Source organism: Larus michahellis, chromosome 4, assembly GCF_964199755.1.
Source record: "Larus michahellis chromosome 4, bLarMic1.1, whole genome shotgun sequence".
Lineage (NCBI taxonomy): Eukaryota > Metazoa > Chordata > Aves > Charadriiformes > Laridae > Larus > Larus michahellis.
In genome coordinates this window covers 78,010,902-78,033,816 of record NC_133899.1, presented here as the reverse complement: position 1 = coordinate 78,033,816, position 22,915 = coordinate 78,010,902, and the positions used below count along the sequence as shown (strand labels likewise).

The window sequence follows — 22,915 nt, the reverse complement described above, 5'->3', positions numbered from 1 at the left end:
AGCATGGCTATGAGAGGGAACTGAAAAAAAAAAACCAAGACCAAAAAACCAAACCACTGAACCCCAAGCCCCTCTCTAACACCCCCCCAAAACAAAAAAACCCATCACCACCACAAAAAACAGATGAGTGATGTTCACAAAGCACAGGCTAAGGGAGATCCCTGCTGGCAGGACAACGAAATACACCATTTCCAAACACGTCATTCACCTGCTACCACAAATAGTTTCTTCTGCATCTAAATGCCAAAAACATTGCACATTTACCTTGCTTTCAATTTGGCGCCAGCCTTTCAATCCTGAAGACAGCGCTGCCCCACCCACGCAGCACAGACTGCACCGGAGCAGCTGTTTGGTGGGGCAAAGGGGGAATTCAGTCTCCATTTCATCATCAAGGATAAAAATTCCCAGCATACTTGAATTATCATTCCGCTGAAGCAAGGCTGACGGACCCATTTCTACAGCTTCTTCTATTGCAGAAGAGCAGGAGAATGGGACCCAGTTGGTCTCCCACTTACTGACATCGGCCACTTTTTCTAGCACATGAGAGGCATTAGACAACATCCCACTCAGGCAATAATTATATCAAGGGAAATGATATATCTCACCTACTCATTGTAATTAGTGATACTACATTTAACAATTAATCAGCCAAGACTGGATAGTTGAAAAGAAGAAGGAACGAAATAAAACAGCGGATCTTGTCTCAGCTTTTTTGTATGTTACATTAAACAACCACTGCAAAACCGAAACAACTATACATTTTGCGACACAAACCAGAAATAACTCTTAACTATGGTGGACCATCATAAAGATACTTATGATTCACTTGGGGACAAACTAAGCTCAGACAAACCTTAACAACTGGACAAGAGAGGCATTACCTTCCAGACCATAAAAAATGACTCAGCAAAGAAAGCAAGAGAGAGTTGAAATAAATATCCAATGAAAAACAACGCATTTTACAAGACATTGACATTACAAAGAGGTTCAATTTTCCTCTTACAAATGAAATACTTGCGAGCAACAGACGTTTCCAGTGGCTCAGAAAACAAATTTAATTGACACTTAGAATGAAGGAAAGCATACAGGGTGGTTTTTTAAAAAGAAAATTTATTACAAATCTGTAGGTTTAAGAAAATATCCCAAAACTGTCAAAGTAGTATGAAAAATGCTGTCATCCTATTCACAGTTACAGTTACCAGTTTTCTCCAATAAACGTAGCATACAAAAATTGATAGAAACCATAGCAATTCTTTTTGGTGACAGAAGTCAGATACTTGTAATGATAAATCCCCTGCTGACAACTAAGGTGCTGCTGGCAGTCCAAGGGAACGATTAAACTGGACTATTTTTGAAAACCAGAAGTTCGGATGAAAAGGCTATATACATATACACATACTGTATTCTACCACGTGTACAGGTAGCTCAGGGCAAACAAAACATGGCCCAGGACAACACTTAAAGTCTATAAAAACCCGGCAAGCCAGGGAATGTGTGAATATAGCATTAAGTTATTCTCTATGCTCTGTTTCCCATTTTCTTTTATATCCCAAACCTAATAAAGACCAATTGTTTTCCACTCTCATTTACAGAAAGAGTGAAGCTGATGTGCTCCCATGCTGTCTTTTCAGACAGAGGAAACATTAGCTGCAGTGCATGCAGGCAAGTGATCTAAAAATGTAATGCGGTTAAAACATAGCATAATTAAAGTGGGACTTGTAGAAGACTGTAAGACTAAATTTACTGCAAGTGACCTAAGACCTTAAGCTCCCCTGAAAAGCCGAGGCTAACGTGGCATTTCTAATGGCATTCGCAGATAATTCATAAGACACATGAATGAGGAAAGAACTGTCTGATACACATTACATTCCTAAACTGAAGTACAGTCTGCTTTAAAAAAAGCAGAAAGTTTGCAAGTATGCCATGGATTAAATCCAAACCTGCCCTACAACTCTAACTCTGGGTAACTGGCTGCAACGGTTGGAAGCTGCAGCGTAGACCATTGGTAACCATATTCTCAAATCCTTTACACTGCACAGGACCTAGACGCCACAACTCAGAGCTGCAGTGTGGAAGAGGCTTCAATGTAAGAAGTGTGAAGATTCTGAAGGAGCAGGATGAAACATTTCTATTACAATACCTGCTTAAGATGATCTAAAAGAGAAAAAAAACCAACAAACCAAACAACTCTGTGTAATTTAACTCTGTCTTTACCAGGTGCTTGAAGTTTCTTAGACAGAGGACATCTGGGATTTCCCACTGGTCAGTCCTCCTTTTGCCAACAGGAACTTGCAAGAAACCAGCATCACTTCAAAACACTGCTCAGTGCATTTCATTTGTTTTGCTGTTTCAACTTAAGTTGAAAAGCGCAGAATCAACAGTTATTCCAAGAACACTATGCTGCAGAAGAGCAACTAGATATCAACAGTCTCTCATCACCAGAGCAAACAGGATGGAAGATGCAGAACTGAATTTACAGTAATTTCCTTCCCCATGCAGACCAGGTTAACCCTAGATTAATCAGGGGTACCCGGAACATTTCTTAAAAGCCACCTGTTGGTAAGGAGGTTGCCTCATTCTCCTGCATTTACTGAAAACTTGATTTCTGAAACACCATAATGAAACAGTCAAAAATCTTCATTCCAAAGAAGAAAAATATTTAATGTACATTCTTAGGCGTGAACCTTCAGGCTTGGGAAACGTTTTTCTAGACTGTCAGCAAGTGTCTGATCAGCCTCACGCAGAACTTCAAGGAAACTCTCCACCTGGAAATAAATTTCAAACACACACAAAGCAAAAAAAAAAATTAAAAAAAGCAAAACTTGCAAGGAACACAGAATTCTTATACTTGGTATAGGGGGTCTTTCTACTCCTTTACTTTCCCCCACCAACAGCAGCCACTGCAAAGAATAATGGAAAATACTCCACAGTAGATACCTTCCTCCTAAACCCCGCGATTTCAGTTGGTGTAACTTTTGAAACATTATCGCCTTCCCCAAACTCTTATTTTATTGTTTAAAAGTATATTAGAAAGCTCCCTATGAAAAATATTTAGAATAATTATTCTACACAACTGTACAGGACAAGTTTTCAGCTAGCATAAAACTGTGGACGGCTATTAATTTCAGCACAGTTTGACCCTTATATCAGCCAACAGTCAGAGCTTTGCCTAGACTGAAGTAAGCCAGAAGAGACAGAGAGGGTAACACTGTCTAGAATGGCACATTTCCTGTGTCTGAGCAACTCTGTCCTACCTCTACATCCGATTCTGAAAGGCCTTGCTACCCAAGTAGTATTTTTTCAGCTACATTAAAGACCTCGTCATATACTCACTGATGCGAAATACAGAGGTAAGAGGTTCTGAAATGCACAGGAACACGTCTGTTCATTTAAATGTCCCTGGTGTAGTCCTTCTAACGTATTTTCCTGGAAAATAAAATGAGAAATATAACTAGCATGTCATGAACAGCTGTGAAAAGAACAAACTCAAAATTCTGCACACAGTGTCTACAGTATGTGCTTCATTCTCAAAAATGGGTAAAACAACCAGAACTTAAAGAGTTGTCAGAGGATGCCAGACGTAGCTAATACAAAAAGGTGTGAAAGTTCACACACCTTAAGTCTCTTAATCTGAATGCTCCCATAATAAAGAAGTCCAGCTGAGCAGGTGAGTTTATATATTGATACTCTTTCCTTTTCTTACATAAATTGGCTTTCATTCAAAAGAAATGGTGACATACACCTAGAGAACTTATCATAAGAATCTTGGCCCTGAAACCAAGATACAGCTCAGAAAACCTGTGTTCCTGCCACCTAACACACAAGTTGCTACACGTCTTCAGATTGATTCTCTAATGAATTTCCAGTATGTAGCTTCACTTGCCCAGAAAACCACCCACATTAACAGTAACGTCTTTTTTCTTACCTACCCTGCAGAAATCCCTCTTAGAATTTCATTTATTCTTACCTTGGTCAGTTCTTGAAGCATATTGGAAAGTAATTCACAGCAAATATCCTTCAAAATTTTTAAATGGAAATCTTCCTCATTTAGATCAGCCCTTCCAGTCTCTTGTTGCTCAGACTCCTTTGAGTTATCAACAGATCTCTTCCCATAGCCCTCCATGTATTGTAAGATACGAATCAAGCTCCCAATCAGAGGCATATCTAATACAAAGTAAGAAGAAAATGGAAGTTTAACACTGAAAATTTTCCCCCAATCTTTTCAAGGCATTATAATTTTGAAACACACTGCAAGATTTTATACAAAAGCTATAATAGGAATGTATATTCTGACGGTGTTGTGTTTTATCAAAGACTGTTTTAAAGAACCAAGTGGAAACGTAGCAGAAAACCCAAACCATGTTATCTGCAAGCTAACCTGTATCTACAAAAAATACATGCCAGTAGTAAGGAACATGAGAAGGAAAATGTCTCTAGTAGCAACTCAGAGAGGCTAGTATGTTAAATTTGCATCCAGATAATTCTATCTGATAAACCAAACACAACATCTTTCTGCTGTAGATGACCCTGACTCATATTCCCAAGAAAAGGCTTTTAATTCTAAAGACTTGTCAATGGGTTGAGAAGTAACAAGTGATAAAGATGGATTTAAGTAAGTGCAGAATCTCCCTCTACTAAAAAAAAATTACTATCAAGACATCATATTTTAGGAAAGTTGAATTCTGCAATTTTCATTAATTTACCCCATGGGAAAGACTGAACAGAATCCCCAGATTCTATTACTGTAACTCTTCAGAGATATCCAGTAACTGAACTTTGAGCTAGCTGTGATTTTGAGTCACCAGTAAAAAGCCTTACTGTATTCAAACATGTAAGTGAATTCTGTGTTCTGAACTGATCTCTAGTAAGCAGTAATAAATTAACCACGTTTCACCCCACATACATGAATTCAATTGTGAAAATAACTTTAAAAAAAAAAAAAAACAGAAAAAAAGCAAGACTTGCTTTTCCTCATCTTGGTGGATTCTTGTTCTGTCTGCGAAGCAAACATAGCAGACAGCACAGACAAAATAGAGGCCAATACAGTCTTCTGCTCCTGCACAACGATCGGTGGATCATCTGGCTGGCAAAGTTCGTGGCAAACGAGGTCATAAAGCAAACTCCAAGTCTCTTTTCCCCCATCAGGAGCCTGCACTTGAGAAAGAAAGAAAGAGAACCCACCAACCCATCAAATTTAATCTAGGTACACGAATTATTTCTCTCCCCATTAAATATCTGATGATCTAGAACTTACTGCTATTCTTGATCCTATCATATGTAGCAATTCAAGTGTCTTACCAATAGCCTGAATACCCTCATCCACTGTGGTCAGGAGCTGCAAAATATGCATATAAACATCGAGTCCTTCCGGATTATCTGACCTACACAGAACAAACAAAAAACAAAGAGAAACTAAAGATCTGATTACTGAGTTTATGTTCTCTGTGTTTTGGACACACAGAAGACTATGAGCAATCAATGCCATTCCCTTTGCTAACAAACTAGTTGACTCATTTCAAATGGTAAATACAAGGAAATGTATTCTAGTGATCTGTCAAGCTATGCAGCTCCCACTGAAATCAAGATGTTCAGACACAGGCCTTAACAAGGTTGTAAGAAGTCTCCCCAGGCATGAAACCAAAAAGAAATCCCACATACCGGACTTGTTTGGCTGCTTCAAGTATACAAGGCACAATCTTAAAATCTGGAAGTTCTTCGGGGGAATCATCTACAGATGGTCCCACAGATCGACAAGTGCCATTTTTAATCCAGTTTAACATTAGTTCTTCATCTAGATCAAAGAGTTTGTCCACCACTTCACCCACTTTTACCAGCAATTCCACTACACAAACAGAATGCAGAAATTTCAACAAAACTAAAAACAAAGAGCAAAAATTAGCTCACAAAATGCACATTTATAAAAGCATTCAGAGTAAATTCAGTGCTGAAATATATTAGTTTCGTTCATGACCTACTAATGGTCACTATATTTATTTCCTTTTTGCGGCACAGACCAGCAGAAGAGTTGGATAAGTAGGGACTGTTGTTGGAAAGCCCACAGACACCTTCTACCTTACCATGCCATTTATACAACAGGAACTTTATTCTGCAAAGAGACTTCAGGCTCCTGAAGAGTCATAACTTCAGCTTCCGAAGTAAGATTTTCCATGATTTGTCCCTAATTATGCAGTTTTCTGCTAACCTTACACCTGCCAATCTGCATTTTACTTAAGTAGATCTGTGATTTGAATTGGACAAAGCAGGATTTCTCAGCACTCTCATAAAAAAAAAAAAAACAAACCACAACCAAACTGAAAAAGCTAAATCATTACGATTCCTAGACAAATGATAACCGCTGTTACAATTCAGTTGGATGTGAAAAATAAATGCTATTCAAAGCATTTCCATTACTAGGTCCTTGGTGTGGTTTTTGCTACATTAGGGGCAAGAGAGATTTTTGCACCGCTGACTGCATACCCGAAGTCTGTGCAGTATTATGCTGCCGTTCAGAGTAACTGAATCCTTCCTCCAGTTCATGTTCCTCAATTATGGTAGTTTTAAAAATGGAAAATACATATCTGATTTGAAAAAAAAAATTAAATGAGGTCTTATTTCAAGGCTCAAAAATTACATATGTATGTCCCATAAGGACTATGTCCTTTCCTTTACTGTGACAAATAACAATTTCTTCAATTAGACTTATTTTTATTCCCCCATAGAGTTTTCTTCTTCATCTATGGGTGTTTGTCTGGTTGGTTTTACATGTATTTATAAACCTGCAAAGGCAGGACAAGTTTATTTTGGTGTCCTTTAAATTCATGAGATTTACATTATTTTAAAGAAATTCTGTACTTCCAATTGAAAATATTCGTCATTGAAACTGCATACTTCAGTTCTTATTTTTTTCTGCAAACACACACTGATTCCCAATTTGTTTTGGCAACTTACCATTTGTAGAGCTGGACATGATAAAGCAAACACAGTCATACACAGAAGGGTTTTCTCGGATTCTCTCAACCCAGACATTGGCCACCTCTGGCTGGGAGAGGCAAGTTAACAACAACCTAGACAAGAATTGCTCATTTAACACATCAGAAGCCAATTCACTGATTTTAGCTCTACAAGTGTAAATCCAAACCAATGAGAACGATGTGACAGAAACAGGAACCCAGCTCACAGCAAATCAATTCCAGTACAATGTGGAAATGACAAAAAAATAGGATGAGGGGATAATAAAATAATGAGCCCACTTATCAATTTTCTTCCCAGGCATCAGAACATAGCAGAACTACACTAATGATGCGTTAATTTCTGAAATGTCCTACCTGCTGGTTTCCAGAAGAGTTGGAGAGTCTGAATCACACAAACGTTGCAATAACACTTGGCTTTAAGGAGAAAATGCAAGATTAGATTAGTAAATCATAGAATCATAAAATGGTTTGGGTTGGAAGGGATCTTTAAAGATCATCTAGTCCAGCCCTCCCCCGCTGCAGTGAACAGGGATGTCTTCAACTAGATCAGGTTGCTCAAAGCCCTATCCAACCTGACTTTGAATGCTTCCAGGGACGGGGCATCTACCACCTCTCTGGGCAACCTGTTCCAGTGTTTCACCACCCTTATTGTAAAAAATTTCTTCCTTATATCTCACCTGCATCTACCCTCTTTTAGTTTAAAACCATTAACCCTGTCCTATCGCTACATACCCTACTAAAAAGTTTGTCCCCATCTTTCTTATAAGGCCCCTTTAAGTACTGAAAAGCCACAATAAGGTCTCCCTGAAGCCTTGTCTTCTCTTGGCTGAACAACTCCAACTCTCTCAGCCTGTCCTCATAGGAGAGGTGCATCAGCCGTCTGATCATTTTTGCAGCCCTCCCCTGGACTTGCTCCAACAGATCCATGTCCTTCTTATGTTGGGGGCTCAGAGCTGGACATAGTACTCCAGGTGGGGTCTCACCAGAGCAGAGCAGAGGGGCAGAATCACCTCCCTTGACCTGCTGGCCACACTTCTTCTGACGCAGCCCAGCATATGGTTGGCCTTCTGGGCTGCGAGTGCACATTGCCAGCTCATGTCCAGTTTTTCATCCACTAGCATCCCCAAGTCCTTTTCAGCAGGGCTGCTCTCAATCCCTTCATCCCCCAGCCTGTATTGATACTGGGGGTTGCCCCAACACAGGTGCAGCACCCTGCACTTGGCCTTGTTGAACCTCATGAGGTTCACACGTGCCCACTTCTTGAGCTTGTCCAGGTCCCTCGGGATGGCATCCCGTCCCTCAGGCATGTCAACCGCACCACTCAGCTTGAAGTCACCTGCGAACTTGTTGAGGGTGCACTTGATCCCACTGTCTACGTTGTTGATGAAGATATTAAACAGTACTGGTCCCAATATGGACCCCTGAGGGACACGACTTGTCACCAACCTCCATCTGGACATTGAGCCATTGACCACTACCCTCTGGGTACCATCATCCAACCAACTCCTCACCCACTAAACAGTCCACCTATCAAACCCACATCTCTCTCATATTCAGAGAGGGGGTCCTCTGAATCTCGTGACTTAACAGGAAGGTCTCCCTGACAGTTTTGTCTGACCCTGTCCTCTATGCAGTAAATAACCAAGTGTACCTTGCCATCCAATCTTGTTGAACCAGTTGCTTTTACTAACAAACTTTGTTAAATCACTGTTTAATATCAGTAAATATATCACTGCTTCTCTCTTACAATTGACATGCATCACTGCATCCATGACAAACGTGTATGTCATGATCACAAATCCAGAAAAGCAGTACTTATGCCTGTATAAAGCACATATACACTTACCCAAGATTCTCATCTTTACTAATGGACATGCATATGTCTTGGAAACAGGCCATATTTCCTAATATTCCCACACAGATTTCCTGAAAAGTCGAAACAGAGTATAATGAAGCAACTGCAACATATTTCACAATTTTATTTCCACAGCCATAAGATAAAAGTAAGAAAGGTTCAAAGATGTTTTCCAGTTTGATTTCCAAGTTCTTACAACCCACCAATTCCAAGACAGATATACAGACCTTTTTCTACAGGATGCTATGAGACTAGCCTAAAATATACTCATGACAGGTACTACTCAAGTATTTCAGTGTTGAGGAGTTCCATAAAAGCAAATATATCTTGAAATCAACTTTGCTTGCATATTCTATGTATACTGTTTTGAAGCTAATCTGGAATACCTACTCTTAAAGCAATAAAGAGTCCTAAGAACAAAAATATCACCATGTAAGTGCAATCCTCACAGATATTCACTTCCTCCCAAAAGAAAGGGGTCTTAATAAAAGCTTCCAGTAAAGCCCTAAAAAAAAGTAAAGTAATAATTTTCTGATTGCAGAGATTTAAAAAAAAAAAAACAACACACAAAAAAACCCCAAACAAAACCAAAAGCAGTGCATCCCATTAGGATATTCATGCCTTGACAGTCATTAAAAGAATGCATGCTCCTATAAAGGGGACTGTGAGAGCTCTGAAACACCTGCAGGTGACTGGTGCTAACACAGAATGTCTTGGGAATCTCTCACTTTCAGCAACTTGAAGTTGGAAATCAACCCTCGCCACTCAAGGTTAACTTTTTTATTAACATCCTATTACCTCTGCTAAATTACAGCTGACTCTGTGGCTCTAGCAGCCACTACTTCAAGAAAGTCGCCATGACAACCGATTTGCACTGACTTCCAAATTTTGGTTGTACTTTCAAAAGACAAAGTACTGAACTTTCAAAACTTTATGTGTCTCTAGTCATCTCCTGAAGTAAAGCTTCCGATAACTGCAGAGAAGTGGGAGTTATACCAACACTGAATACCTTTCAAAACCCTGTCTTGAGTCCTAAATGCCAGTGCACTGTGTAATACAAGCTCCAAAACAATATCAAAACAAAAGGGGAAGAAAAAAAATGCATTAAGTACTGGTGCCTAACAGTTCCCAACCACTAACGTTACTTTTATAGGTCTAACTAAACAAATTCATGACCATTTCTGTTCAATAGCCATGAAACAAGTAATCAGAAAAGAAAGCCAATTGTACTGGGTTTGCATGGCAAGGTTTGGTAGCCGGGGGGCTGCAGAGATAGCTTCTGTGAAAAGATGACAGAAGTTTCCCCGTGTCCAAAAGAGCCAATGCCAGATGGCTTCCGAGGCAGCCTCACCATAGGCCAAAATCAAGCCAATCAGCAATGGTGGTAGTGCCTCTGTGATAACATATTTAAGAAGAAGGAAAAAACCGCTGTGCAACATCAGCTGGAAGAGAGGAGTGAGAATATATGAGAGTAACAACACTGCAGACACCAAGATCCCTGAAGAAGGAGGGGGAGGAGGTGCTCCAGGCACAGGAGGAAAGATTCCCCCACAGCCCATGGTAAAGACCATGATGAGGCAGGCTGTCCCCCTGCAGACATATCTGCACCCACAGCCTGTGGAGAACCCCATGCCAGAGCAGGTGGATGTGCCTGAAGGAGGTTGTGACCCCGAGGGAAGTCCGCATCGGTGCAGGCTCCTGGCAGGACCTGTGGCCCCGTGGAGAGAGGAGCCCACACTCAAGCAGGTTTTCTGGCAGGACCTGTGACCTTGCAGGGGACCCACGCTGGAGCAGCCTTGCTGCTGAAGGACTGCACCCCATGGAAGGGACCCACACTGGAGCACACCTTGAAGAACTGCAGCCCGTGGGAAGGATCCATGTTAGAGAAGTTTGTGAAGGACTGTCTCCCATGGGAGGGACCCCACACTGGAGCAGGAGAAGAGTGTGAGAAGGAAGGAGCAGCAGAGGCAACGTGTGATGAACTGACCACAACCCTCATTCCCCATCCCCCTGTGCCACTCAGAGGGAGGAGGTAGAGAACTTAGGAGTAGAGTTAAACCTGGGAAGAAGGGAGGGGTTGGAGGAAGGTGTTTTAAGATTTAGTTTTTACTTGTCATTATGCTACTCTGACTTGATTGGTAATAAATTAAACTAATTTCCCCAAGTAAAGTCTGTTTTGCCCGTGACAGTAACTGGTGAATGATCTCTCCCTGTCCCTACCTTGACCCATGAGCCTTTTGTTGTATTTTCTCTCCCCTGTCCAGTTGAGGAAGGGGAGTAACAGAGTGCCTTTGGTGGGCACCTGACATCCAGACAAGGTCAACCCACCACAGCCAGACTTTACTGGTTTTTTTATAGCAAGCCTTAAAACTAGGTTCGGTAAACTTAGTCCTTCATCAATAATGACATATACCAACTTCAGCATCCCTGAAATACTTACTGATTAGACCACGTTAAAAACTCTGCAAAAAGGCATTTTAAAATTTTGTTTTGTATTTTCTTCTCATCCCCCTAACCTATGCAAACATGCAACAGGAGGAAGAGGGAGGTATATGCAAATGCACGTACAAAGCTATCTACTATTTCTGTTAATATGGGACAGTTTTTTGACAGCCCATACTTACAGTGAGGCGAGGGCATTTTGACTTGGCAAAAACTCCCATGAATATATCAGGGGCATTGAACTCCTGGAGAAATAAAGCAACATCCTGTGGAGAAAGTGAACAGAGAAGTAAATGGAATTCTACAATTTCCAAACACAAAATCACACCTTTTCTCACAGCACAAGGACTGGACCAAAGAGATGTCAAACTCACTACAACAGAACAGTTATTTCCCAACAGTCAATACCAATAATCCTTGCTTTTCAATGAGAGAAGATCAGCAAGCCCCTATGGTGATTCAGGATGCCAGTGATTTGCTATACAATGAGCCAAAAAGTCACATTTAGTTTCTTTTGCTCTCTATCTCAACAGAAGGTGAGAGGTGCCAAATCAGAATTCAGCAAATACCAAATACAAGGCAAAGAATTACCATTAGCACTTGATCAGAGCATACAAAAGAGTAAATTTCCTCCTCATATTACCACATTAAACCACAAGATTAGTCCTCTATTTGGGTGTAAAGGACTCATCTTCTGTGTTTATTTAAAATATCTAACAAAGAACCAGGAAATGATAATTAAAAAAAAGCCCCTCTTCCTTGAGAATTTTTTCCAGCATTTAAGCATGTTGAGAAAAACACCAAAAGGTCATGTTAGATTTCCACTGTGAGTCTGTAGCTAAAGTTTAAAAGATGGTTTATCTATCAGAGAAAACTCTGCTTACTACCAGGATGCCTTACAATTGCTAGAGGAAAACACGCCTATTTAGAGAGAGCATCAATATTATGCCTGTAATCAAACTGCTGAAGATACAAGCTATGCACCTGAGTTAATTTCAGCTACAGCTAAAGTACTGTCTTATAATAACTCCAAGCTTTGGTCAAACTCCTGCACACAATACAGAAAATCAACAGGTATGAATATGGTGGCCTTCTATGAGAAGGTCACAACATCAACAGACAAGGGGAGAGCAACTGACATCATTTACCTGGGCCTGACAAAGCCTTTGACACTGTCCTGCATGACATCCTAGTCTCCAAGCTGATAAAATATGGGTTTGATGGACTGACAATTCAGTGGATAAAAGAACTGACTTGACGGCCGCACCCAAAGAGTGGCTGTCAATGGGTCCAAGTGGAGGCCAGTGACAAGTGGAGTCCCTCAAGGATCAGTACTGGGACCGGTCTTGTTTAACATCTTCATCAGCGACATGGACAGTGGCATAGCGTGCACCCTCAGCAAGTTTACCGACGACACCAAGCTCTGTGGGGTGGGTGACACGCTGGAGGGAAGGGATGCCAACCAGAGGGACACTGAGAGGCTGGAGAGGTGGGCCCATGCCAACATCATGAAGTTCAACAAGACCAGGTGCAAGGTCCTCCATCTGGGTTGGGGCAATCCCAAGCACCAATATAGGCTGGGCAGTGACTGACTTGAGAGCAGCCCTGATGAAAAGGACTTGGGGGTGCTGGTAGACAAGAGGCTCAACATGAGCCGTCAGTGTGCACTAGCAGCCTGGAAAGCCAATTGTATCCTGGGCTGCATCAGAAGTGTGGCCAGCAGGTCGAGGGAGGTGATTCTCCCCCTCTACTCCACTCTTGTGAGACCCCACCTGGAGTACTGCATCCAATTCTGGAGTCCCTACGACAAGAAAGATATGGAGGTGCTGGAACATGTCCAGAGAAGGGCCACAAGGATGATCAGAGGGCTGGAGCACCTCTCCTGTGAGGACAGACTGAGAGAGTCGGGGTTGTTCAGTCTGGAGAAAAGAAGGCTCCGAGGAGACCTTAGAGTGGCCTACCAGTGTCTTAAGGGGGCCTACAAGAAAGCTGGTGAGGGACTTTTAGGATGTCGGCTAATGGTAGGACTAGAGGGAATGGATTAAAACTAGAGATGGGTCGATTCAGACTGGATGTTAGGAAGTTCTTTACCATGAGGGTGGTGAGACACTGGAACAGGTTGCCCAGAGAGGTGGTGGAAGCCCCATCCCTGGAAGATTTTAAGGCCAGGCTGGACGGGGCTCTGAGCAACCTGATCTAGTGGGAGGTGTCCCTGCCCATGGCAGGGGGGTTGGAACTAGGTGATCTTTAGGGTCCCTTCCAACCCTAACAATTCTATGATTCTATGGCCTCATTTATGCCAGCCAACCCTAAGCAACAGCACCACACAATCCATCAGACACCTGGGGAAAGGTCTGGCAGCCCACTTTGTTTCTTTAACATTTACACACAGCTCTGCTTTATATCCTCAAACAGCAGCACAGCGCTCAGGAGCCAGGATGCAACAGAGGGCCTGCTTTCACAAACTACTGCTGGGCCTAAGAGTACACAAAGTACTTGCTCATCTTGAAAAGCAGCCTTCGTGATGCCAATTCACCACACCTGCTCTGCCTAATGACTCACAGGACACCATCAGAGAAACCAGAGAATAAGCAATACCGTCAAAATCAGAAAGCTGACCGAGCCCATTTAACTCTGTGTCTTCTCCCACTGCCAGGATTTTGACCGAACACGCTCAGCAACAGAGACAAGGCAGAAGCTGCCCAGAGCTGTGAACCACCCTCGATGTCTGACTGCCACGCATCGCTCCTACCTCATCCATCGACATGTCCCACACTTTGCAGATGTCGTTCTCCATCTCTTCATCCAGCTCTGTCTGGATTCCCTCGGGGCTCACGGTGGGCTCCGTCTTCTCGGGGCTAATGACCTGAGAGAAAACCGGGGGGGGGGGGGGGGAGGAAGGGCACACGGGAGTACTTGAGCTACGACCGAGAAACGCCATGAAACGCTAACAACGACCTATCGCTTCACTCATAGTTTAAAAAACCTCCACACAAAATTAGGAAACCGGTGTGTCGCGTGCCCCCCCGCCGCTAACGGCCGCACCGCACCCGCCAGGCGCTGACCGTTACCGGGCCCGCCGGCCCCTCCCCTCACGGCCCCCCCGCTCCCCCAGGCCCGCACCTCGATGAGGCGGGTGAGGATGCTGAACAGCCAGTGCTTGCTGTACACCGTGTTCCCCACCGCGTCACCGCCGCCCTCCTCCGCCTCGCTGGAGGGCGGCGAGGGGTTACGATCCATGGCGGCCCGCCACCACCACCGCCGCCGCCGCCGCTTCAACCGCGCCGGCGCCAATGAGGCGACGGCCAGAGCGGCTCCCGTGCGCCGCCCCACAGCGCCCCCTGCCGGGGCGGGGCGCCGGGAGGCCAGCGCAGGTCGCGCCGGGTCCGTAACGGCGGTCTGCGATCGCCACCACCCCCTCCGCGGAAAGCAATCCCCGGGCTACCGGGGCAACCGAGGGGCCAGCGGAGACCCGAGCCCCTTGGCAGCGCCGGTGGCTCCCGTGATGCCCTGAGACCGCCCCGCGGGGACGCGCGGAGGGAGCGCTCCCCCGCAAGGCAGCGCGGAGGCTTCAGACCCCGGCCCCAGCAGGAAAAAAGGCAGCGGCGAGCGGGAGCGGTTTTCGGGAGTATTTCTTTATTCGGATGCACAGAGGAGGCGTAACAGAGCGACAGAGGAGGCCTCCGCGGGGGGCAGCGTCAGTATTTGCTGGGGAGGCCGGCGGGCCTGTAGCGGTTGGGGTCCCCGCCGCTTCTGCCCCACTCGTTCGCCTCTTGGTCGGCCCGCGTGTCCTCGGCTCCCCGGCCGCTCACGTCGCTTTGCCATCGCTCCCGGGCGTCGCTAGCGGGGAGAAAAAAGGCCTCCTGAACCAACCAGCGTTTAACTCCACGCTGTGTTGGTTTCCTCACTCATGTAAAACTAGCTTTTTCACCGGACTGCTCAAAGGGAGGTGCATGTATTCAGTCCCTGTCTGACAACCACAGTGGAATCCAGAACACAGTGGAACCCATAATTTTGTCAGGAAACAAACCAGCAAGGAAGGAGAGTTCCCTGCCAGGAAGATAATTCTTATAGGAAGAAATTCTTACAGTTCCTTACAGGAAGAAATTCTTTACTATGAGGGTGGTGAGACACTGGAACAGGTTGCCTAGGGAAGTTTTGGATGCCCCATCCCTAAAAGTGTTCAAGGCCAGGTTTGGGTGGGTCTTTGAGCAACTTGGTCTAGTGGAAGGTGTCCATGGGCAGGGAGCTGGAACTGGATGATCTTTAGGGTCCCTTCCAACCCAAACCGTTCTATGATTCTGTCACCAGAAATGCAAAGGTAAGGAATCTGCCTTCTTGGGAGGACATGAAGAAAGGCTCTGGCTCATGTGGGAGGAGAGGCACCATTGCTATAGAGACAGGCTGTTCAGACATTAACTGCTTCCCCTCCACTGTTGTCCTAGGTCAGAAGCTGAGTACAAGTCAAAAAGGACTTCACTCTAACTGGACTGCTTGGATCCCTAGTAACTCCCTGTTAACAAGCCATATATGCTCCATTACCTCAGCACTTTAGCTGCCCAAGCACCACCAGGTCCTCTTTGGGCAGCGTCGTAATTCCCGCGAGCATGGAAATACTTGTCAGCACCTATATAATTTGCCTCGCGCATGTCCCTGTATGCTCTTATCATATCCCATGCCCCTGAAGAAAGCAGAGAAACAGAGTTGATGATGAGTTTAAAGAGTCATCCCAGAAACAGTTAAGTACCATTTTAGCCAGGAGCTGAATAGCCCAAGGAGCAGTAACACAGAGAGGCACTTCTCCATATCGGCCTTTGCACGGCGGTGTGCCCATGGAAAGGGCCTGCACAGGCTGACCAAGGCCCTCTTCCTGCAGCAGAAACCAGCGCGGTCCCTCGTGTGGAGCTGCAGACCTCCCAGCTCCGAGGACCGTGTCCATTGACTGCTGCTAACCTGTGCTCGGGGAGGGGTTCCTGGGAGAAAGGCCCATGGTAACAGCAGCTTACCTCCCATCGCTTCCCAGGCAAATCCTATTGGTGACATGTCAGCACTTGCACATAGAAGAGAGAGCAACACAAGGTAGACAAAGAGCTTCATGGTTCCTAGCCCAAGCCTGACACGGAGCTGTGAGACAACAAGAGAGATGAGCAGTTCTGGAGCACCTTTGAGACATTGCTGTCAGAGCATCCATCACACCCCCAGCTGTGCCCGGGCAGCTACCCCAGCACTGGTGACTGGCCCAGGAACCTGCTTCTCCCCCCACAAGGACTGATGCGCTTCGTGTGACCACAAGCTCAGCTAAGGACTCCGCGACGGAGGCAGATGGACATGAGAAACTTGCATTTTAGCATTCCCTGCTGCTCCTATCATGAGTACAGAGAAGCCCCACATGCTAACACATTAGTCCTGTTCCCAAATTCCAGCTGAAAACACTGCATATAGCTCACAAATTCAGAATATCACTCACCAGTGCAGAAAGGCAAAGCCACAGGAGATGGAGCTTGTCCTGTGTGCTCTCAGACTGAGGCGGTATTTATAAGCAATTCAAACCCCTTAGGAGAGGAAACTGGAAAGGATACCTATGGCCGGGAATTCCCCCCCCCCTCCACTTCCAACACAGAAATCATTACGGTAACCCTGTCCTTGTCCTTACTGAAAGTTCATAGCTCCTCTTACACAATTTTTTAGAAAGTACGTGGTGCTTCTTCAGCTGTCCACAGGACTATTTGCTCCTCATAACAAGCAGCCTGAGGAACTGCCTGGAAGACTGCAGTGTTCTCTGTGCTGGAAGTGTTACAGTTGGCTTAAGGGTGACACTTTTGTTCGGCTGTTGTGCCGGACAGGGCTCGGGGGAGAAGATGCCTGATGGTCTGCACTGTACCTTGAAGCACAAGGCTGGGTCTGTGCCTGCGCACAAGGAACGGTCAGCTGCGCTACCAGAATGGCTGCAGGAACTGCTAAGTGAAATTCCCATGTGTGCTGGGATGACAAGGTGGATCCCAGAGTGGATGGAATGGAAAACGTGAAGTGTTGCTCTTAACTCCATTGCAAAGCAAACCACATACAGCTACATCCCTGCTGATAATGCTTTGCGATAGCGCGCACATGCCACCATAAGGAAGGCCTGAATGGTTCACCGTGCCTTTGCTTGCTCTCACAGGTCCTTCTTGAAGGACTTCCAGCCATCCTGCTGCAACACCAGCTCAGTGGGGCTCAAGCAGGCTGAACTAAGGAGAGGTTTTAATGCAGCAGTAAACATTTTACTTAAGGGGAAGTTCAGATCCATACAGCTGCGAGTCTGCTAGATTTTAAGATTGATATATTTACTGTCAGGCCCTGACTATTGGTATGGTTCACGGTTTAAGCACTCACCGTGCCCTCTCTGCTTAGGAGCCTGCTTGCTTCCCTTAGTTAACAACTGACACAACTGTTTCCCCTGCAGAAAGCTCTGGGTTTGGGCGCGGTTGCGCCGTAGAATGAACGTGCAGAATGTCTCCCCATTGTGCGGTCTCACACATGACTTAACAAGCCTAAGAGAGCTTCTTCACAGCCTCTGCGGAAGAGGTATGTGTAGTTGCCCCATTCACAACTCTGTCACGTCAAACAATTGCTGGAGCTGAAGGGCAGAGGCATGAGGTAAAAGAGGTGCACAAACAGAGCTAATAAAGTGCTAGCTGCTAACTTCCTTGGGCATCACTGGATTTCAAACAAGAATTTAGCTTAAGGGAAGAAGAGGCATTTTCCAGACAGGCCTGGAGTGGCAGGACAGGTGTCCTCTAGCACATTGTATCTCTACATGGAAGAATTTGAGACAAGAATCTAAACCCTAACCCAGTGGACAAGGAAACCTTGCAAAAAGCAGGGGGACAGACATAATTTTGTCCCTTGTCACCTGCGAACTTTATGCTTAATAGTGTAACAGCTCAGTTTCTGCAGACTGGAGTGCTGTGTTTTGATGCAACTCACTCTGTTCATGTCCTGTGATAACTTACGCTCTTACAGTACCCATCAGCTCAAGTGCCTTCTCTGCTGGCTGCAAGTAGACCTATCTGTCACCTTTTTGGTTTTGATTAAAAGAAAAAAAAAAAAAAGACTGGGAAATTATTCCTGTAAATTGGGGTACAGGCTCACTAAGGCATGTGCCATTTTGCCCAGGGACCTAGAACAGAGCATCGCCTTCAAAACTGACTTAAGGAACTTTTCCCTGCAAGAGCTCAGGCATTTTTGGACCACAGAAGATATTTCTGAGTCTTCCAATATGGTCTGATTTGTTTCACGTTCTCTCCAAACCGGTTTTTTCTGCAAAGAGCACAAACATGAGGATAAGTGCAAGAAAGCAGGTTCCGGAGGGGACCTTTAGAAGATCTTGGATTGCATCCCCTTGGCTTGTCTCCCACAAGGAGGGCGGCAGTGACGACAATGCTGGAGCTCCCGACAGTAACAGGTAAAGCACCAGCTTTGTTCCAGCAGGGAACAGCTTGACCACTGCTTTCCCGTATCCTCTTGGCCTGCTTTCTGGGTCACAGCCCTCGGCACACAGAAACAAGCCGCAGCCAAAGCTGTTGCTTTTGCAACAGAAATTGGAAAGCTGCCTCTGAGCATGCAGAAGGGTTTGAATGGAGTATTTCTTTCTGGCCTAGCACTAAAACACGGGCTGCGTGTGCACACTGGGTAAACATAACACATATAGGCACCCCTGGGAGACCGTTTTCTGGGTTTGTACATTCGGCTACAGTTAAGATAAAAAGCAACCTCAAACCCTTTAATACTAAATATCTATAAATGCAAGCCACGTTCTGCAAACATGCCACAATGTAGGCATTTTGCAATCAAAATAAGCCTCAGATTGATAAAGGGGACAAGGTGAATTCCCAGCTCAAGCACAGTAATAGATGCAGTTATTCCTTATTCTGGGAAGTAACAGCACCTTTTGTAAGTTTAGACTGGAAATAATTCAGTTCAGGAGTTTCGCCACGGTGCTGTGTGGAATATTTACCGGCATTGGCCTCAAGCTCATAGATGTGTAGAACTACTGCAAACTTGGCCCCTCTTCAAGAAACAGATTGCATATGCAGACATTTATCTTAAATAAAATTGATTTCCCTATAGGTTTTGATGATGATTCTAGCAGTGAAATAATATTTTGAGGCAGGTATGAGGCTTTTATTTTTTTTGGGGGGGGGAGGGAGTGAGGGGGAAGTGACAGGACAGATAATGCAGGGGACAGAGACCACCACCACCACCGCTTCTATTTAAAGTTGCTTGAGGCAAAGCCCCCTTTATTCATCTCTGCTTTTCAAGGGTCCCCTCCACCAACAGTCAGTCACCAAACCCAAAGATGAGCTGCAGCTCGTCTGCTCCAGCACAGGCTGGCTTAAACTGTCAGTGGTGTAGGCATAGGTGCCTGCCCAGAGCTGGCAGGGGCTGTAGCTTTAGGATGAGGGTATTGCTTTGTACAACTGTAACTTCTAAACAGCAGACCATGTCGCAGTCCCTTCATCTTACCCATATGAGATGAAAACACACGTATCAAGAATAGGAAATAGTGATTTTCCAACTCTTCTTCAGAGAGTAAATCCTTACTCTTTATTGATGGCCAATTTAGGTGAAATCATCAACAGAAGCTCACTTTAGACACCAATTTTGAACAAATGCTTCTCATTATGTTAGCTGTATGACCATTCTGACACAAAATTAAAAAAAAAGAAAAGCTCTGAATGGAAAGTTATGATTTATTCTTAAAAAAACCCAAAAAAGTCCCAACCCTCACTTGAAGTTAACCAAATGTACAAAAACCGCACTGAAGTAAGAAACTGCTGTGTACACAAAATACACAGAGCAAATAAAGTGGACCCATTACATACAGAAATAAGCCAGGTACGTTCTTGGAAAGCCAGCCAGCTTCCTCTAAGGAGGGCAACACAAGTACTCAGCTAAAGCTGTACTACGTTCACACACTGTATGAAATGGAGTTAGTCAAGCACAACAGCCACTGAGGTAGCAGCATTGCTCATTTGGCAGGGAAGAGAACAGGCACCAGCATCATCTGATTTGTGTAACCTCACCACACGCTGCAGGTGCCTGGCTCCTATTCCAAGTCCTACTGTGAGAGCGTGGGGTGTTTCCCATAGAAAGATCTGTGCTGTTTCTGATATCAAAATCTAAACACCAAAAGATTTTAAGTTTTCTTTTTTAGAAGTAGTTCTGTATTGGCTTTTCCACAAGCAACACAATTAACAGACAAATGCCTGCCACTAATTGTCTCTCTGTAACTTCATTTCCTCTAGTGAAGTAACCAGTCTTCCACAGTAAAGTCTTTTTTGCAACTGAGATTAAATAGTCAGATTGACACCTCTCAAAAGTCTGAAAGTTGTATTACTAAGTCCTATTTTGATGAAAAACATTATTTTGCAGCACAAGTCCTGTAAGACAACATAAAAAGATGCTTTATAAAGAAATATTTTTCAAGTAATTTCATGATAAAATTTCAGATTTTAATAAAACTTAGTTCCAATTCATGTGTTAAAATTTTGTTTAAATGACATTTGTGAAAATCAAATATTGACCAGATGCCATGGCCTCCTGCTAAAAATGCAAGAGTCTGCCAGTGAAGAGGGCCAAAACTAGAAGCATAAAAAGAAACTTGTTCAAAAAATGTAAAAAGTGCAGAAAGAGTACTGGTACAAAGCATAGTTCTGTAAGCGACAAATAAAATCCAAGTGATTTTGTGAGTCTTAGTATTCTAGCAGATATTTAAAAAGACTTCTTTCTTGACAGCATCCATCTAAAAATATTTAAACCTTCGGCTTTTTATTAAAACAACACGTGTGGTCCTTTCACTTTCCAAAATGTCAACATTCATTGTGGAATTTAAAGTTTACCTGGACTTTAGTAAAGCCTTTGACAGACAGTTTCCCACAGCATTCTCCTGGAAAAAATGGCTGCTCATGGCTTGGATGGGCATACTTTTCACTGGGTGAAAAACTGTCTGGATGGCCAGGCCCAAAGAGTTGTGGCAGATGGAATTACATCCAGTTGGCAGCCAGTCACAAAGGATGTTCCCCAGGGCTCAGTATTGGGGCTGGTTCTGTTCAGTATCTTTATCAATGATCTGTGCACCCTCAGTAATTTTACAGACACCAAGTTGGGGGGGAGCGTTGATCTGCTGGAGGGTAGGATGGCTCTACAGAGGGATCTGGACAGGCTGGATCGATGAGCTGAGTGAAGCCAATGGTATGAGGTTAAACAAGGCCAAGTGCCGGGTCCCGCACTTGAGTCACAACAATCCCATGCAGCGCTACAGGCTTGGGGCAGAGTGGCTGGAAAACTGCCTGGCAGAAAAGGACCTGGGCATGTTAGTCGACAGCCAGCTGAATATGAGCCAGCAGTGTGTCCAGGTGGCCAAGGCGGCCAACAGCACTGTGGCTTGTATCAGAAATAGTGTGGCCAGCAGGACTAGGGAAGCAATCGTCCCCCTGTACTGGGCACTGGTGAGGCCGCACCTCAGAGACCATGTTTGGTTTTGGGCCCCTGGCTACAAGAAAGACATTGAGGTGCTGGAGTGCATCCAAAGGACAAAAAAAAGCTAGCGAAGGGTCTATCTAGAGCACAAATCTTATGAAGAGCAGCTGAGGGAACTGGATTGTTTAGCCTGGAGAAGAGGCAGCTGAGGGGAGACCTTATTGCTCTCTACAACTACCTGAAAGGAGGTTGTAGCGAGGCTGGTGTTGGTCTCTTCTCCCAAGTAAGAAGCAACAGGACAAGAGGGAACAGCCTCAAGTTGCACCAGGGGAGACTTCAATTGGATATTAGGGAAAATTTTTACACCAAAGGGTTACCAAGCATTGGAGCAGGCTGCCCAGGGAAGTGGTTGAGTCACCATCCCTGGAGGTATCTAAAAGACGCATAGATGTGGTGCTTTGTGACATGGTTTAGTGGTGGACTTGGCAGTGTTAGGTTAATGGTTGGACTCGATGATTTTAAGGGTCTTTTCCAGCTTAAATGATTCTATGATTCTAATTCCACTGTCCCGAGGTTTGTTGAAATATCACAACTGATGTTTATAGTCATGTTGCACAAATAGGTAAGAGGAATTTAGAAATGTCACGCTTAAGAGTTTAACAGTGAGTTCATTTAACAAGTTCTTCTGTAGATCACCATTCTTAACCATTAATCCACTCGTGAAAAATATCTCCCTCCTATTTTACGATTTGGCTCAATTAATGCATTTCAAATGGACAAGACCAGTCCATATAATTTAAAGGGGGGGGGGGTATCATAAAAAGTACTTCTACAGTAACTTCAAAAAGTCAATGTCATTTACAGGAAAATTAAATAATTACAGGCTTACATATTTGCAAGAAATAGCTTCTCATGTTTGCAAACAAACAAAAAGTTTTATACTCCATAATTTAACATTTAGGGGCTCATATTCTTAACACTTAAGTCATATAGACTGAGAAAATAAATTCAGGAATTTTCTTCTCATACATATGTGAGGTTAATTTCAACATAAATACTAGATTGCTTTGATTTAACTTCTAGAGTTCAAAACTCATCTCCAAAGGGATAAGGAAGAACCATCAATAGTTCCCAGTCGGACACCTGCCAGATGGAGACTGGCTCAATATAACTGAACTTTTAGACA

The 22,915-nt window shown here is 44.2% G+C and overlaps 2 protein-coding genes across 3 annotated transcripts; both read right to left on the bottom strand.

Annotated features, from left to right (window-relative positions):
* Positions 1 to 1,090: 1,090 nt before the first annotated feature.
* Positions 1,091 to 14,916, bottom strand: SAAL1 (serum amyloid A like 1). 2 transcript variants are annotated; one of them, XM_074585792.1, is made up of 12 exons: positions 14,392 to 14,916; positions 14,021 to 14,134; positions 11,451 to 11,534; positions 8,818 to 8,897; positions 7,326 to 7,385; positions 6,949 to 7,064; positions 5,659 to 5,842; positions 5,299 to 5,381; positions 4,966 to 5,154; positions 3,968 to 4,164; positions 3,334 to 3,426; positions 1,091 to 2,765 (listed from the first exon to the last, which is right to left on the bottom strand). In XM_074585792.1, the coding sequence occupies exons 1-12, from the start codon at positions 14,506 to 14,508 to the stop codon at positions 2,673 to 2,675; spliced, it is 1,410 nt and encodes a 469-aa protein (XP_074441893.1). In that variant the 5' UTR covers positions 14,509 to 14,916; the 3' UTR covers positions 1,091 to 2,672. The 2 variants fall into 2 exon arrangements, with proteins under 2 accessions (XP_074441893.1, XP_074441892.1); XM_074585791.1 differs by having other exon boundaries at positions 5,659 to 5,875; positions 14,392 to 14,557.
* Positions 14,888 to 16,866, bottom strand: LOC141742738 (serum amyloid A protein-like). Its single transcript, XM_074585793.1, has 4 exons — positions 16,736 to 16,866; positions 16,275 to 16,392; positions 15,811 to 15,949; positions 14,888 to 15,108 (listed from the first exon to the last, which is right to left on the bottom strand). Exons 2-4 carry the CDS (start codon positions 16,363 to 16,365, stop codon positions 14,967 to 14,969), a joined length of 372 nt encoding a protein of 123 aa, XP_074441894.1. The 5' UTR covers positions 16,366 to 16,392; positions 16,736 to 16,866; the 3' UTR covers positions 14,888 to 14,966.
* Between the last annotated feature and the right edge of the window lie 6,049 nt (positions 16,867 to 22,915).

What these genes read in the sequence shown, in the direction of transcription:
- SAAL1 (XM_074585791.1), bottom strand. Translation starts at nt 14,508, where the DNA reads ATGGATCGTAACCCCTCGCCGCCCTCCAGCGAGGCGGAGGAGGGCGGC. An exon ending in GGGACATGTCGATGGATGAG is followed by an intron (nt 11,535 to 14,020) that starts GTAGGAGCGATG and finishes CTTTCTCCACAG; the next exon opens with GATGTTGCTTTATTTCTCCA. An exon ending in CAAAATGCCCTCGCCTCACT is followed by an intron (nt 8,898 to 11,450) that starts GTAAGTATGGGC and finishes TCGACTTTTCAG; the next exon opens with GAAATCTGTGTGGGAATATT.
- LOC141742738 (XM_074585793.1), bottom strand. Translation starts at nt 16,365, where the DNA reads ATGAAGCTCTTTGTCTACCTTGTGTTGCTCTCTCTTCTATGTGCAAGT. An exon ending in TGCCTGGGAAGCGATGGGAG is followed by an intron (nt 15,950 to 16,274) that starts GTAAGCTGCTGT and finishes TGCTTTCTTCAG; the next exon opens with GGGCATGGGATATGATAAGA. An exon ending in TGGGCAGCTAAAGTGCTGAG is followed by an intron (nt 15,109 to 15,810) that starts GTAATGGAGCAT and finishes TCTCCCCGCTAG; the next exon opens with CGACGCCCGGGAGCGATGGC.